The 18,364-nt window shown below is 35.4% G+C and overlaps 1 protein-coding gene across 3 annotated transcripts; it reads right to left on the bottom strand.

Annotated features, from left to right (window-relative positions):
* Positions 1–199: 199 nt before the first annotated feature.
* Positions 200–18,364, bottom strand: LOC116306681 (uncharacterized). 3 transcript variants are annotated; one of them, XM_031716765.2, is made up of 2 exons: positions 18,289–18,364; positions 200–3,202 (listed from the first exon to the last, which is right to left on the bottom strand). In XM_031716765.2, the coding sequence occupies exon 2, from the start codon at positions 3,109–3,111 to the stop codon at positions 1,930–1,932; it is 1,182 nt and encodes a 393-aa protein (XP_031572625.2). In that variant the 5' UTR covers positions 3,112–3,202; positions 18,289–18,364; the 3' UTR covers positions 200–1,929. The 3 variants fall into 3 exon arrangements, with proteins under 3 accessions (XP_031572625.2, XP_031572626.2, XP_031572623.2); XM_031716766.2 differs by lacking the exon at positions 18,289–18,364 and adding an exon at positions 15,681–15,816; XM_031716763.2 differs by lacking the exon at positions 18,289–18,364 and adding an exon at positions 10,620–10,738.

Below are 18,364 nucleotides of genomic sequence, written 5' to 3' on the forward strand. Positions count from 1 at the left end.
TTTTTTGGTTTTTTGTTTTTGGTTTGTCTTTGAATTTTGAATAATTTATGATTTTCTTGCGTTGGGAATTGCATTTTTGATTAAAAATACGCTGCACCTACACAAGAGAATCGATAAATATATGCATTTCTAAGATGAGTTAACAATTAAAGAAAATAAGATAGTGGGAAAAAAGAATAAAATTTTGATCACGCAACTGAGAGGAAATAAAATAGAGAGAAAAAAAGGTAAGGTAACTGGCCGGATAAGAGAAAAGGAAGAATAAAAGGAACGGAAGTAAAAAACGACAAGAAAAAGTGGAAGGGTAATGTAAAAGAAAGAGGGAAAAAATGGGAAAAGGAAAATAAACATATTCTTCCTGTAGCTCATGTAATAATGAACATTGATATAGGAATATATAAATAATAACTGCTGTTAGCGCCGATAGCCTTTTTTATGGTGACTGGTGTCATATTTATTATATAATCAACACCAATAGGCAAAGTACATTCAGTAGCAAAGAAACTCTTCTTTGCATCAAGAATTCGAAAGCATCCATCTGTATATTAGTAAAAACATATAATTGTTTTAAAAGTTATAATCAAGCAAAATAAAAAACAAAAACATAGTATACAGAATAAAACACAATCACTACCCCCTTTTCCTATACCCGTGCCAAGGATATAATAAAAGTATAATACAATTTATTGACCGAAGTTTAATTATTATCAATACACACATCATGTTACCTAGAAAACTACAGCTGTTCAGCAAATTGATTTTCTTTTATCTTTTCTTCTATACTTTGACTTATTGCTGCAAGTATTTCATTTCTTTTAACAAATCTTCTACCAATTGATATGAACTTTATTTTAGTTAGCTCTACAGTGCGCGGGCATGCAGTTAAAAAGAAGGCCATGAAAAAAGATAGTTGTCCACCAAAGATGAAAATTATAGCCACTTCATGCACAAATAATGTTTTGAATTCTGAAGTAAATAATGAACTTGCAAGTTTGTTTACGATGATAAAATCCCTGTTGTGAGGCCTGGGCTTATTATATAATTATTATCTCCTGCCTATTTCATGTGGTATTCCCCAAGGTTCAACCTTAGGTCCAATGCTGTTTTCTATTTACATATAAACGATGTTAAACATGCTACAAAACTTCTACATTTCGACATGAACCAATTTGTTAGTCACGCTCTCTGATGATTGTAAACTGGATTGCCTGTCCTTTACATAGGCTGAAAGCTGGACAACTATGAATAGGTTCAGAACAGCGAAATGTTCCGACCGTTGGGTATTGTTGGGCAATTTTTTCATTTTGTCGAGGAGAAATCAGAAAAATTAAACGTATATTTGCCACAGGTAAACCATTAAAAAGCCTTGGGAATGCTTTATTCGTCCAGGATTGGCATGGCATAATATAGCCAGCCATAACTATTGAATACAACCCTGTGGTAAGCGGATTTATTCATTCATTTGCCAAGTTCTCCAGGTAGTTGTTTTAACATAAAATACCATCAGCTCTCCACTTTTATATAGGAGTAACTTTCAATAGCTGTGTTCCTGGAAAAAAACTTTGACCTTCATTTTTTGAGTGATTGAAAATACAAGGTCACTTTCGTGACCTCAGAGATCACTTTACGCGGGAGCCGGAGAGTATTATATACATTTTCTGAAAATGTATACTTTTTTTAAGTCCGTGCAAAATTGGAGGTAGCTAGCATCCTCTCCTGATCTCCTTCTGATACATTAAAGTGTGCTTTCTGCGGAGTGTTTAACAAAGCGAGTTTGTTTAGTGGCTGAAAGCGCGAATCATGTTAATCAATTTAGTGCTAATGACGTCAGTAAAGATCGCCCTCCAAAACTAAGACATGTAAAATGGCATGACTTTTCGCGCGCTTTTACTGCAGTTACTTTTATTATATATACTTATGTTCTGGACTCTAAAGCAGACCAAACCCTGATAGTTTTTGTTGTACGACCAAAATGGCTCGCAGGTCCGCCAAAGATTGTTCCCCACAAATCAATGTCTTTTCTAGTTCTTCGCACACAGCTCCTCTCCTCCGTTCTAGATATACCGAGCTACAATTATTCTCACTTGGCGAATGAGAAAACTCGTCGGAGTTTTGAAAGATGGTATCTTTGTGATGATTCAGGCTCTCGGGTCTTTGCAGACTTTTCATTTGTTGTTCCTTGCGCGGAGCGATATTCAGTTGAGTCCGCGGCAATGTTTGTTCTTCTGAAGTACTCGTGCTCGACTCGAGGAGATGTTTGGCGCTCGAATCCGACTTGAACTCTTTTATGTTTCCACTCTCGTTTTTGTGGTTTATAGAGTACTTCTCACGTCTTTTGGCTGTTTGATGTTTCTTCCTCATTCTTCTTCCCAAGCCTTTCATTCGAACTAAGGCCCTGAATGATATTCTCCTTTTAGAAGTGTCTTTCTCTTGCAACCTTGGCGGTTTATTGTGCATGATTTCAGCCGGGTTTGTTTCTTTTGACGCGCGTTCTTCGCGACACACGGCTATCGAACTCACCTTATCCTCTCGTGAAGACATAACAGCGTCATGGCTGTCGATTTTCCCTTCAAACGATAAAATACTGAAATCTTTTGCGTTCTTCTCTTTAAAAACCGTTCGCTGTGAGCCATTGTTTTCTTTGGTCTTTCCGTTGTCTTTAAATGAAGAGCATTGGTACTTCTGCGGTGAAGAGATATTTCCCAACATCATCTTTCTTTCCATATTCATATTACTATTAATTTTCAAAGCTTCATCTTCTTCTTCAACAGTAATTTCTGAGCTATAAATCTTCTCATTCAATGAATTATTCCCAACAAATCCGCAAGATAAAATAAGTATTTCTTTCTCAGGGTTTTGCGCTCTGTCTTGCTTCAGATCTTGAAGTGAAGATGAAGTTTTGTTATCTCTCAGTAAAATCGAATCAAAATGCGCAATATCAATGCGCTCTGAAAACCGCCTTGTAGATTTGAAATCAAACTCCAATTTCGATAACTCGTGTGGAGGTCCTTCACTGTTTCTCATCTCAGATATACTATGGCTTCTTGTGTTTGAGGAGGCACTCTGAACTTTGTCAGATGACGACTTTTCAATTTCCCATCCATCTCCCATTTCAGAGAACCCAGATTCGCTTTCCGATATAACTTATTTTTGATCTATAGTTTCACTCAAACACTCAAAACTTTGGAAGTTGACGTACTTACTGCAAAAGAAATAAGAAGAAAAAACAACGGATTATTCTCAAAGAATACTAAGACCTCAGATAAATTATATTATTATAGTTCCACAAAGCCTAAGTAGTTCGATCTTTGTCTGTTTGTAATAGGATTGCGGCTGGAAAACACCGAAAAAATGGCCTAAATCCCTCAATCAAAGAAGTCATTTATAAATCCCTAAACGACCCGATCTACAACAAGTCTTTAAGGAAAACTGCAGCTCTATCCACGTCTATCCATTAAGTATTTCAATCGCGTGCTTTGTATCAGATATATTTTCATATTTTTGTGGAATCAATATAAGATATAATTAGTCTCCGAAATGCAAACATTTCAATAAGCGCCAACTTTCCTGCAAAACTGAGAGTAGATTTCTTGACGATTATTTTATAAAATTCCCTACGGCTACTTTACTTTCCTAAGCGAGGAAATCTTCCAGTAATTGTGTAAATATTTTACAAAATAATATTTTAAACGTACGAAGTTTGTTTTTACATTCCTCGGAGTATGTCATTTAAGTACACGACTTTATGACGGTCAGCGATTCTAACATCAGTTTAAAAATATCCTGGTTTTGACTGAAAGTCAATGAAGTTGAAGACTGTGTAGACGCAGATTTAATGTCTTTGAATCTTTGTACATTCTCATTGCAATTCTAACTTATCCTGCATGATCAGAATTGCCTAAGGAAAAACTACTATCTTAAGCACAGATTGGCAAATAGATTAATGTTTGTAGGATAATAACAAGACAAATTAAGCTATTCTATTGTGACTTTAACATATGAGTGCACTAATATTTGAGCACTAAGCCTCGCATTTAATATTACTTTATTTGGTCTAAATTTGGCAGAGTTAAAATATTTTTGAAACTTCAATTATTTGGTAGGGTAATTAGAAGATTTGGCCTCATAAAGAGTTCAAAAATAAGCATTTCAAAAACTTTACTTTCAGCTTAATTCAAAATTTAAACCATTTGGGTTTCTGTAAAGATAACTATGCTACTAAGCCTTCCTAGGTTAAAATTACTCTGGATCAGTATTGGTTGTTTTTCAAGGTACAAGAATACCTCGTTAATTCAACATTCAGATTTGCGCCGTTTTCAGTGTGAGCGGAATTTTTCCGCTTTGAAATCCCTTTCACCTGGTGTAGCTGGAAAAAACCTCGAAAATTTTCCACCTGTAGCCTGAAGCTATACGAATCTTAAATCTGGTTCTTGATTACGGGAACCAAAAATTAGCTTTTTAAAGCGTTCTCTCTAATAGTGTTAATGATCGATTAACAAAGATTCCACGGTTTTGAGCCACTCTCTCAACTCCTTTTTTAGTTTTTTCATCATTTGCTTACGATTTTTTCTCTAGCTTTTGGATCTTTTAAACAATCATGAGGGGGAGACGTTTTGGCAACTCTAGATGAAGGTTCAAGTCAAAATAGACAGATTACGATTCATGACCACGTTTTTATCGTTTTCCTGTACTTCACTTTACCTTTGGCAAACCTTCTCACCAAAGACAAATATTCTTTTGTTCATATTGATTGACAATTCTTTTGTTAAGTTCCTCCAACATGGCCGCCGTGAAAACCATCAATATCTGCTACTTCGAAATTTTTGTGACCTTTTCACTAATTCTGAAGAATTTTTTAATGGTCAATGGTTTGCTGATAAGGGAGAATTATACTCTCTAATGACTAATGGAAAGAAACATCATTCATCAAAAACGCATCCAAAACTATAAATTAATTGTTGGGAAAAAAAAACATTGCGAAAAAAATAAGTTATAAAATAAATTATATAGAGTTATACAATTTAGAATACTTCAATGATTTTGATTGCTCTACGAATTGAATTTATTTGCGTTACCAAGTTATATGCCAGACTAGATAGGATTTGAAGGTTAAATGGTTAACGATGATATATATACCATACTATACTACTCAATAAGCCGATAAGAAATTGACTCATCGCCCAATATCAATCGATAAGGCTTCTGTTCAGGTCTTGTTACCATTTGTCTGAAACACCGCCTTTTTTACTCAAATGGCGTCTGTGTTTTAGATTCCACTTCTGACACCATTATAGCTAACGTGCTAAAGTGGAAATAACACTGCATCACGGAATAGCCATCTTGACTGATACTAAAACATATGACAAACATCCGAATCGGTTCTCCTGTGACGTCACAGTCATCATGATTGGTTGAAATGAACAAATGATTTTTTTCGTGGGTTCGCTATTGTTACATTTCAGAGCGCGCATTTCTTTTGTTAATTCGTTCTCTTATGACTGACTCCTATTTTGTTCCAAAGTTAATTTATATGGTTTCCATACTCGTAGGGTGTTTTGAAGAAAAAAAAAGATTTGTTTTTTTAATTTCACTTCTTAGTTATCAACCAAGATGGCGGCCATACTTCAGTTATATATTATTCAGTTTGTTTGAGAGTACTTTCAAACCACTTCCAAACCTTTCTTGTGGTTATAATGACATTTCCAATGAGTATAGATATAGTATTTTCTTGAATAATTAAGGAATATGTCTCTGTAGTCAGTACTGTGATATAAACACGCTGGGAGCTGTAGAGCACGAGCGAAGCAAGCTTTGCTATTTCCGACCATGGGTCATTATCAAGAGTGAGAAGAATCTATATTCTCAAGAGAATGACAAATGGTCTGAAATAGGAATCATTACGCTCAAGGTAAAGAAGTCTACTCGATAGTACTGGCTTTACGGTTAGGATCGGTTAAGGTTGACCATCTACAGACAATCAGACAAGCACTGGCTCTCTCTTTTTTCACTGGTACCACAAGACATCACTCGGTCGAATAACCACATAATCAGGTAATGATCGATTCTTAGCCGTTAAAGATCTTGGAGAGAAAGCGCGTCAAATTCGTTTTTGAAAATACCCGAGGGAAATCTTAATGATTTTCCGGAAGCTATGAGAATCTTCTGTAATCGAGGTTAGGATTCTTCGGCAAGATGTTACTATCGATTATTCTAACATTTTACGCTAGTTTTCTGTGTTAAACAAAGATTGTCCTTTGAGCTTCCTGTGGCCATTTGCTTGCGAGCGCGCCTCAGCAGTCACGTGGTCAAACATCACGTCACTAATACGTCGTAACGTATAGTTTGCTCTGCTTTGTTTGCCTGTTTATATTCCGGCTTTAGTTCCCTGTTGGCTCAAACTAAAGACATTAGTGCTGTTATACATGCACGTGATCAACACGTGACAGAACTAAGTATGCTAAAACAGCCGCCATATTGGATAACGAACGTTTTTCTCTAGTTATTTGGATGCTTTCTTTTGCAAAAAAGGACTTTGATGATTTTTTCACATTCGTACAATACCGCTGTGTTGCTTGATTACAGATTCGTTTACTCAGGTTAACCCTCATTTCAGAGTCAGAATGTTCACGAATACCAACGGTAAAGTCAAAAATGCACAATTTCAACGATATAAACTCTGAACTTCCACGGACCTTCACTGGAACACGTAAATATTCTACACAAAATTGAGACTAAATAGAAAACCCTTGAGTTGCGCAACTGCTGTTAACTCTTTTTATTACTAAGTATTTGATGCTAATATTAGTCATGCGATGTACTGTGCAACACAAAATAAAGATAATTTTTTAGAGTAAGCGTTTTGCGGAGATTAATATTTTGGCTGAGTGAGAAAGTCATTAAGCGTTTCAAAAGATGAGCATGTTCTAAAATATAGGGTTTGTAGAACCTGGAAACTACTTCAGGTTCTCTTCCTTACACATCCGTGCTTCTCACTTCCTCAGTATCTATCACGTGACAAGCTTGTACTTTACATTGTAACTCCTGGCACCTGCCCTGGACAAAACAAGCTTTAAAAACTCGCATTTTCGTTTTATAATTTTCTTTCCTCTTTTAATATTTTATTCTTTCTTTCACTCTTTACTTTTATTTTAATTTTTCAATTTTTTGTTTGTTGCATGTTGCCAGATCTAAGCAAAGAAGGAAGAATAAGCAAACAAAAGGTACGAAAACCAAATCGAGGGAGTGGTCTTTGGTAACATCGTAGGCTCACTTAGTTTAAAATATACTCCAAAATTAGCTACAAAAGTGCAGACGATCAGCTCTTTTCTTTTAGAATAATGAAGAATATTTAACTCTATTGAACAATTCTTATTGTAGAACGTTTCTAACGTTTGTACCATGTAAGGACAAAGCACTTATCAAAACTACACTGGTTGAGGCCTTAGTTTCAATGGGCCTTATTCACGCGGCAGCCATGTTGGATTGAGCAATAGATTCCACCACGCGTAGCCTCAAATTCAAGCGCTTGAGAATTAATTTATGCTGGGGAAACAAAGGTTTTTATTCTCATGTGATAAAGGTCCATGCGTTTTTTTATACAGGATTTCGAAAATAGTGATTTTTAATTCAAAGATGGCTGTCAAGTCAGCCAATAAAAAACTGACTGGAGCAAGAAAAGGTGATCATGAAAGATAAAATTTAAAAACATTATAATGTCATTTATGGCTCTTTTTATGTCTTTATCCCTGACATAAAATACTAACCTGAAAATAATATGTTTACAGCTGAAAACAAGTTCACTGGCAAATGATATTAAAATGTAAGAAAAATTAAGATTCGCGTTTTTATTGGTGCTGTTTTGTCTAGTCTTAAAAGGAGTTAAGCTTATTAGCTATGCTGTTAAGAAGAGATAACTAGCTAAAAACTAGTGTGAGTTGCGTCGGTGTTTCTAATGAATCAGTAATGATAAAAGGGTAAATTTTACACCGTGAAAAGATGAAAAAACTCAGAGAAAATGTCAGCCAATCAGAATCAAGAAAATTTGCAAGAACTGAGGTGTCACTTTTCCTCATGAAATCACTGATTTCCAGGCCACCAAATGAAAAAAAGATAACGTCGTTAATACGCGCTTGATATCAGCGAGACAAAAACTCATGAGTTGTGCATTTTATTGCAATGGTGAGCATGTTTTTATTTTTCACTATTCAATTTTCACAGGCTTCACACCTGAGTTTTAAGGTGACGTCATTTCTACGTCACTATTTCAGATCAGCTAGAGGTGCTATATGTTAATAGAGAGTTTAAGATTGACTTTTCTTCCTCCCTGCAAACGGCAAACGTGACCACGTTTTCATCGTTTTCCTGTATTTTACTTTACCTTTTACAAACCTTCTCACCAAGCGCAAATACTCTTTTGTTTTTCTACTACTTGGACCATGGTTTTTGCGATTCTTTTTCAGTAATTTAAAAGAATTTTTTACTGGTCAACTGGCGTTTCACGTTTGCCGTGAACGTAAATCTAAAACTCTCTAATGTTTTGAGATCCTTTTATGATCCTTCATGTTTTTTATATCATTTATATTATTTATTAACGAAACGGTAATATATATATATATATGCAGTTAGGGGATTATACTAGAGAAAGAACAAGAAAAGGCAGGAAAACGAAATGTAAGAAACTAAATCAATTGTCATTTCTATTTTGGTTTTCGATCCGTGTATATCTCAGTGTAGTGGATCATTAATATCTCGAAACACGTATAGATCTTAAAATAGATGACCTAGATAAGTTGCCTATTGCAGTAGGGTAGCTAGCCTTTTCCCCAGTCTTTCCCCACGCTTTTGCTTCTCGGACGAGTAACCTGGCCAAATCCTCGATTTCGGTGAATCGGGCGGTCTATTGTCAAAACGTACACGATGTTGAATTTTTGAATGCAACAGAAACAATGAAAAACGACTCATATACAGTTTTGTAAAGAAATAAATACGATTCGTCTATTTTGGAAGAGCGTTTTGTCAGGTTACGTGTGTTTGCTCTTAAGCCGCCATTTTGAATTGGGGAGAGCTGACGATGAGTAGCCTGAAGACTAGACTATTGCGCAGGTTCAAGGCCCAGAGATGCGGATATGGCGCGAAATTTTCTCGGCTTTTGGTTTCAGTACTGGGTGGGGAACTTTTAAATTTTTAAACGAATTGTGGTATGAGAATCCAAAAACTGCTGTATTAAAATATAATGCTAATGACACTTCAACAGACTAAAACAAATTCTGCAAATGCGAACAAGAATTAAAATAAAACGAGTAGACTTCAAAACAAGAATTTTCAAGAAGGGATATAGCTATTCCCCCAACCCTACCTTCCCGTGAGCGTTGCCCGTCGGAATTTGATTTTTAAGTCAAAAATGTGACAGGCAAAGATTTTTTTTTCTTCTTTTTTTAATTTTTTTTTTTTTTTTGCTTGACGGAAGCGGGAAAAAACATTTTTAGCTTGCGTAATATTGCTATAATATGCTGCTATCAATGGTTATTTAATTATCGTGTCCCCAATTTTGTATTTTGTATTGATTCAGCCTTTTGCGTGAGATTCAAAACAAGCTCGGTGCAGCTGTCAGGAACATTGAGGTAAGATCATTAAACGACCGGTTTCGGGTTCAAAAACAAGATCGTGTTTGGGGAAAACATTGAAATGATTTAAAATAAACACGACTTGAATCTGAAATTTGCCTCTCAAATGAAGTGCTTACTGTAATAACACTTGACAACCGAATGGAGAGCTCTGTTAGAAAGCAGTTTACATTGGAGCGAACAGGAACACAAGTGAGATTATTCCAAATTTTCTTCGTTCAAATGTGCGTGAGTGTCTCCGTGCATATAAGAACAACTTGAAGACCCTTTCTTTAAATAAACAAACAAAAAATAAACAAAAGAAAATGTTTTAAATTTCGTAAAAAGCAAGTAAAATAAAATTAATTAAATTTATCTCATTCACCTTTAAATAAAGCGCCAAGGTATTGACCTTCACTCAGGGCTTTGCTCCTTGTTGTTACTCAAAAGAGTGGGGGTTTTTTTCGATTCTCGTACTCTTAGTTTATAAACAAGAAATTTTAAGCCAGTATTTTTTTGTTGTGTGACAGAAATCTAACCAAGAGTTGAAACGAATTATTGTAGAAAAACAAAGGTAAAGCAGACAAGTTTTATTAATATTTCAAGCGGTCGAGGAAAATGTATTCCGTAGTATAATAATAGCAAACTATACACATAAGAATACTCTCCGAGACTAAACTATAGTTGTACTTCTTTTGACGAAGAATTGCGATCAGGAAAAGGAGTTTTTATCAACCAGAGCCGGAACGAAATAAAAACATTTTAAAATGTTTAATGTTGTCATGAAACCAGAAAAAAGAAACTGTCTATACACAGGAGCACGCATTTTATTTGCGTGATGACTACTGACATTGAAGACGTAAGATCTTTCATGTGTTAATACGTGAAAAACGAAAACTTTGGATTGAAATTTTAAGAATAAAGTTAGTTGGATCAAACTAATGCTAGTGAACTACAAACACTACAACTGAAAGTAGTTAAGTTAAATCCGTTTCGTAATGGTCAACGTTTACGAACCTCAAATTGTGTAATAGAATGGATTCCCAACCCTTCTTGTCGTTGACTTGTTGCTTGCGGGGGCATTGTACACACAGTAATTGCTTTGAACAAACTGTTAAAGATGAGTAATATGTCAGATACCAGTTGGGCGAGAGGTATGACGTAGAATGCCCTAAGGATGCGGGCTGATTGATAATTAAAGCAAGGAGCCGCACTCCAGGGATTGAGGTCATTGTTCGTGCTGTTTGATTCTAATGAATATCTTTTAGAGTGGAATGTGCTGGGGGGAGGACAGTAGGAACGGGAGAGGAGAGGAGAGGAGAGGAGAGGAGAGGAGAGGAAAGAAAAAGAAGGTTACGCAATAAAAACAGGGAGAAAAAAGAAATTTAATCGAGAGTAAAAAAAAAATCCTTGAAAATCAAAACTATATCTTGGATAATTCATTATTTTCAAATATACTGAATAACAAAATTATCAATGAACTAACAGAAGAGGTTGACAAACTCAAAACCACAGCAAAGTTAATACTTTTTTTTACAAGTGTAATGCTTAAAAGCCTAGATTATGCCCTTAAGGTTGTCAGAGGGATATTTATCAATCATTCCTTGATTTATCATAGGTTTCCATAGCGACGCAGACACCAGTGTGCAAGACTGAAATGGAACAAATTGAAGCGATTCTGTGAAACAGTAGCAAACACTGAACCAAACGGCAAGAAAAATAAATTTATAATATCATAATAATCTAATAAATATAAATTTGACGACTATTAGCCAAAAAAGATATTGCAAACGACTTATAGTCTTGTTTTATGTTAATTGACGACTGACATAATAATCAAATTGGAAAAAAAAAACATTTTGTAATGAAGTGTATTTTCTAAATAAAGAAAGCTAATTCAAACACCTGAAGCACGAACATTTGTTTATATATCGTGAAATAATATTTTTTTTATTTTCAATTAACTGATCAGACGTGGCACGTACACACCTTTTTTTCAGCTTTAGAGATTTTTAAAGCAGTTCCTTTTCGAACGGAAATTTTCTGCTTCAATAAAGTCAACATTAACCAATTTTAGAAAACTAATTTCTGTGAATGATTTTTAGTATTTTCTAACTTAATTTAAGTTGATAAGCTTTGAAGTGAAAATAAATTTAAAATATGCCATCGGCATCGACGACTACCAGTTTCACTAAATTGATATTTGAATTACCGATACTTTTTTTATAATAACCATGCCGATTTTTTGCTTTAATTTGGCTACTCTGCTATGGTCATGCGTAATATACTATCGGATACCATGAATATAAAGATCACAGTTTTCTCATTAAAGTGTTCAAAACAGATGACTAGCTTCGTAGAAAGAAAACAAAATTCGAGATTGAGAACACGTAAAATGCTGAGTTTATCTGAAATATTCAAGAATGTGCAAATTCTGTCAAAACAGGAAGAGAAGAGAGGAGGCGATGTATTAAATATAAATTCTCTACGATTACAAAGCATTTACGTTACGTTACGAAACCTTTCCCGGTCCAATCTATCAAAAATGCCGCCATGAACATCAAAAAATTAAACGTTATCTGACAATTTTTCTTCCACCCGCGGATAATCTTGAATACGGTCCATTTTATTTTGAAATCGCGATCGGAAGATATGTTGTATACATTGTATATTTATGATGCATAATTCCCCCAGCAGTTTTTCATATCTAGCTTTTATTTGCTCTGGCAAGGGGTCCTGCAAATCCAAGGTGCCAGTAGTTAGGTCATTCTTCTTCCAGTCTTCGTATGTGATGTTAAAAATAGAAATGCACTCAGTACTATTTATGGGTCAATAATGAAATCACGTGACTTGATCATGACGCCGGCATCGAACGGTATTACAAAGGGCCTAATGTACTAGTATGGACTAATGGTGGGTGATCACTTTTAAGATATATTTGTTTCCTCTTGCCAAAAATTAAAAGGAACCGAGTGAAATTATAAAGTCACGACTCTTAACAACCTAGAAAAACTTGTACTGAACCGTAATATAGAGCAAAAGCTAAAATTATGTATCCAATGCTGCTATGACAGTACAGTTATATTAATGCTAGTCTTATGACTTAGGCTGGCGTTAAAAAGTACATAACAATATAAAATAATTATCATGTAAATACAGCAATATCGCTTCCGGATCGTTACGTCTCCGATATGCTCCACGTGTATATACACCTATTTCAAAATAGGTTGTCGGTCGGAGATCTGAAATCTGAGACCGAAAGGAATTGTGGGTTGTGAGCTGTAAATTGTTTGTGGTTTCAATTAGTAGTTCGCAAAAAGTTAATATCTTGATATACTAACTTTGAGCAATGACCTGCGCTGGCAAACTATCTTGGTAAATGTATATTAAATATTTAACGTGAAAACACTCAGTCCCCCACAATTCCAATCGATCTCAGATTTCTGATTTCAGGGCCGGTTGTACGAAGCCTGGATAGCGCTATCTAACGGATAAATCTTATCCAGTGGAAAAATTTATTGGATAACAGCATCGACTTATCCACTGGATAAGGATTTATCCGCCGGATAGCGCTATCCAGGCTTCGTACAACCGGGCCCAGATATCCAACCGACAACATTTTTTGAAATAGGTGTATATCATAGTGATTGTTGTAAAATACATTCAGCGTATTAAACTCCTGATGAGTGAGGCAACTCCACCTCACGAAACAGCGTTACAGAGACACAACAAATAGTCATGTTTTGTTTTTCCTACATTGCTGCTGTGAACCAGTCACTTATGGACAACTCGAGAAAACACCCATAATTTCTTAGGCCTAGGGCAAACGTCGAACTTTCCATGCACCGAACTCATTAAAAACAATGGATATCAGGTGATAATGAGGCGGCATTCTTTGATGTAATTAAGTTCGGTGCATGGAAAGTTCGACGTTTGCCCTAGGCCTAAGGCGCTTTTGATATACTTGTATATAATATGTACGAAAGGGTCAAAGTTTATGCATATGGTTGTAAATATAAAATAGCCTACTGAGAGAAACAAGAGAGAAGTGTTGTCCACAGCCAATCACACAAAAACGGCTAAGCTAGAAAATACCAAAAACACACCATTTCTATACATTAAGGTGGCTGCCTACTTTTGAACGTTCAATTTGAGTCCACGATGTGCGCGCGCTCAAAATTAAACCGCTGAAAAATCTACAAGATTTTATTGAAGAACCAGGGCAAAACACTCAAATCTTCGGCACGGGACTCTCTATTTTTTAATAGCTCATTCGAAAAAACTCCTAAAAATCTAGGTTATATCAACATTTTAGAAAAAGTTAATTTTACTAACACGTGAAAAAATTGATTTTTGTAGGGATTTTTGTTCGACTTGATGAGATTTTTTAAGAGCACCGAAACGACAAAATGTGACGAATCAATGTATATCTTTGTCTTTTTGTCGAAAACTATCCACTTAATATTGTAGAATGATTGACTAGCCGTGATTCGTGCAATCATAGAGTCTGCAAATAACAATTATCTTATAAATCTTAATTTTTTTCTGATCTCTTCCGATGGCCCAATTTTTGCTCCGAAAGCTCGCGAGCAGGCATCCATTAAATGCCGATTATCTCGAAAACAAGCTCGGGAAACCCCATTTTTCTTTTTATATTTGGAACCAGCATTAAATTTCACTTTAAAAGAATATAGTTTTAAAAAAAGTTTAATTTTTTTCCCAAAAGTAGGTAGTCACCTTAAAGACGAGGATGTGCGCAATTTAGTTTTTAGTTGAAGAGATCCGATCCCTTTCTGGAATTTCTAGAAAAACCGCACGTTTGTCTAGCAAGAGAAGACTAGTTTTCGGATGAAACGTAGCTCTTTAAACAGTGCGTTTTTGTGGACGTTTATTGGTTGGAAGCAGAAGCTATAGACCGTTTTCTCAAGGTTGCGTGCGCATCCAAATTTAAGAAACTTGACGGGCCACGATACCAGAACACGAGTATTATCATGCATTGCTGTGAATTTTTTTACGATAAGAATTCATAAAATGGATTATTCTCCTCTTTAAATATAAAGCTGTCTTCTTAATTTTACTGAGTTTGCGCTTTTCAGTTTTGCGGCCCGACAAGTTGGATACGCACGCATTCGTGAGAAAACGCTTTATTTAAGGGTTGCGGTATGGCACCTGCTTGCCGGGAATTCAAAGTCAACTCTACTTTCACCCGTAGATTGCATTTCTTTCTAAATATATACACACTTATTCGCAGGAACTTTTACATATAAAAATAGAAAACGGTAACAAAATAACAAATAGGAATATGTACATTGCTTTTCTCTCATACGATTTTGTATCAAAGTCAAAGCTAGAAATACCACTAAACCATGATACCATTCCGTGTGATAGACTCTATTCTAGCACTCCGACAGTTGTTTCAGTCTCCTTATAATTGTGTCGAACGGTCTAGTTTTGAATGGAATCGATATAGCGGAGTATGCGGACGCAGTCGAACTCTCTTAATGGGGAGTGTCTATATAATAAGCCAAAAAATGGATCGCTGAATATTCCTAGATTTAATATTAATATTTAATTTTCGATTGGTTAAAACTTAATTTTCAATGTCACGAACTAAATACGCTATAGTATACAGACTGAATTTACCCCCTTATAAAGATTGTGAAAATTTTTTTTCGCTGTAAGTGAAAGTCTAATTGCCGGTCAAGAATCTCCTTAGAAGGAATGTAATGGATGTATTTTTAGAATAAATGAATGAAATCCTTGACCACGCTCTCTTACGCTAAATTCTTTAACTCGGTTGTAGACGTATTGTAAGAAGTATATCTTAAACAGCCTACACTAAGCTCATTACATACGTCTTATTGCTCGAGAGCCTTTCTTGGGTAAAAGATTTTCCTAAAACGATAACAGCCTCTTGGAGTAACAGCCTCTTGGATTTTTAACTACTTGAGATTTGTCGTGTGTGATTTCATGAAATTAGAAATGGAAGCTCTGATACATATATATTTGATACTTATTTATATTTGACATATAAATGATAACATCATAAATGCACAGCGATAATGAAGTCTTACTTACCAAGACTTACTTGCACTGCGCCCTTATCTTTTGGGGAAAAGGTTTCCCTGAAGAGATAACAGCCATTTGTACCGACCTCTTCAATGTTCAGTACTTGAGAACAGTCCCGTGTGCTTCAGTTGAAGTTCGACATAAATATAAGCTCTTCTAAGCTCTTCCTCGAGTTACATGCATATTTGTATATAATACAGTATCATAAAATATACAACCGGTAATAATCAATTCTTACTTGTTTCTTGGATAAATTTTCTTCTGAAAAGTGAATATTTTTCACGCTGGCTGGGAAGGAAAGACGTGAGGTGATTCAGAAGTGCTGAACGTAAAGCAGAGTCAATGAGAAACTGGACAACTTTTCGGCGATCTTCTGAAGCCTTTTTTATGAAAGTGTCTTACTAAAGTGTTTCAAACCAGAGGTAGAAATACATTTTCCTTATGTATTATAAAGATTAACCCTTAAGGAGATGTAGCTAATGATATCACAGATAGCAAAACACTAAATGATGACTGCAAGCTGATATGGAGCATTAACTCTTACCTTCGATTGGCTATCACAAGTTCATTAAGCTCCTATCTGTGGTCCTAACCACTTCAAAACGGAATCGAATATCAATCATTAGTAAGAATTCTCCCTGGTGTATAAGTATCCAAATAGAGTCTTTTTACTCAAACTACTTGCCTCTTGCTGCGATGAAAGAACCGAAGAAATTAGAATTTCAATTTAACACCGAGAGAAAAATAAAATGTTAACAAAGATTACTAGATCAACTGAAAGTTCAGTTTGGTTTTCCGTTTTGAATAATTTTAAAATTTATTTTGGGTTCAATATCAACCGAGATAAATATAACTAAGAGAAAAAGAGGCGAAAAGGAACGGAAAGCATTGAATCAAAAGAAAAAAATTAAAGAAAGAAAAATCCATAATATAGTGTTGTGTGTCAGAGCCAATAGACCCTTTGCAGTTAACGGTCACGTGTCTGTACTGGGCTGCCAAATTTTTGTTTTTATATTAAATTGGTGATTCTTTTTAGCTACTTGTAAAGAACTGAATGAAAACATGTGTATCCAGTGTGTAACGAAATGCAGTTTTATTACGATCTCGCGAAACAGGTTGTAGAAAGTTTGTTTGCAGTCCAGTAAATTTCACCCATGGGAATCAAAATGTTCATACTCGTAAGCCATATCATAGGCTCTGGAAAACCCTATACTGACCGGAAGCAACCAATTCGAACTCCAACGCTGGGATTTATTGTTGGGAATTTCCTTCTAATACCCAATAGAAAAACAAAATTCCCAACAAACTAACATTGGGAATCAGTGCCACGTTCCCAATTTCGTTCTCTCTGGGGATTGGATGGGAATTCGTTGGGAATCGGATATCGGATTGCTAAGAAAAATGCAAACAAGATATAGAGTAAATAGAATGACAGGGGTCGGGAAACGCCCATGCCATGCGCCATGCGCCATAGTCACATTTTCACACAAAATGGCGCAATTAATCTAGTTTTACTGCGCCATTTGGCCCATCGGCTATGCACTTGTATGTTTACCTAAGTAAAAATTCTATATACCTTGGCGCGTGTAGTTATTTTATCGATAGAAAAAAGTACGAAAAAATTCAAAAGTCGCCATCTTGTACGAGTGGGACTAGGTCCGATTAGATAAAACAAAGCCTGCGATTGGTAATAATTCAGCTAATAGTGTTTGGCGATAGCTCTAATGCATTTCAACACGACTTCACGCATGGCCACTCAGCACTTCATCTCGAGTGTATGTCAAGTTTCATATAAACAATGCCACCGAAAAAAAGAATAGACTGCTGATCAGAGGACAATGTTTTCATTGTTTGGAGACAAAAGTTCATCAGGGTCTGTTGAAGACATTAATTCAGCAGTGAATGAGCCTAATACACAAGACAAAGGTCCTACATTGAACACTGACGATTCGAAATCCAAGAGTCGAAAATTTCAAGAAAGATGTTTTTAAATATTTGGCCATGGCTGAAGTATGACGATAAATATTGTTTTGCACAGAGTGTATAAAGAATGGAAAGATAAGCTCGTTTACTACTGGTTACTCAGTTACTTACCTGTTTATCACTGATCGCATGTAAGGATGTTGTGTTTCGTATAAATAATGATTATATTATTTTTTATGATAAAAATAAAGAACATATAATTCAATTATATGATTATTTCAGAAATGGGGAGTCATAATTATTGAAGTGCTTCACGGTGCTTTAAAATTTTTTTATAATTCTGGCCCATAATAAATTGGCCATTGCCCATTGCACTCAGCAATGGCCCATAATTAATTAAAATTTGGGGCCATAGTCACATTCATAAACTTTTTAACCTGATCACTGGAATGAAAAAGTTTTTATCGGATCAGGGTACCTAGGGAAAAACTGTGCCAGCCATGGCCTTAAAAATATACCCTTGCCTAACGAACCATTCAGAAAGTAGAGAGAAAATCCTTAAACCTATTCACGGGGAATTCTGTGCTCGCTCGGGGGAAATTAAAAGAAGGTCTAGCAGGGTAGGAGAACATATTGAGCCATTCCGTGGTAAATATTGCTGTACTTTACTTTATATCCATATTCGTAAGCTTACCTTAATTCGAAGTGAACATAGATTTGCTTTTGGTGATTTTTCCGCCATTGAAAGCTTTAAAATTTCTAAAATATTA

Source organism: Actinia tenebrosa, unplaced genomic scaffold (genome assembly GCF_029948245.1).
Source record: "Actinia tenebrosa isolate PJP-AT-01 unplaced genomic scaffold, QUT_ActTen_1.0 PGA_scaffold10__47_contigs__length_13832649, whole genome shotgun sequence".
NCBI classification, from domain to species: Eukaryota; Metazoa; Cnidaria; class Anthozoa; order Actiniaria; family Actiniidae; genus Actinia; species Actinia tenebrosa.

Coding starts and splice junctions, on each gene's coding strand:
- LOC116306681 (XM_031716765.2), bottom strand. CDS start 3,111: ATGGGAGATGGATGGGAAATTGAAAAGTCGTCATCTGACAAAGTTCAG.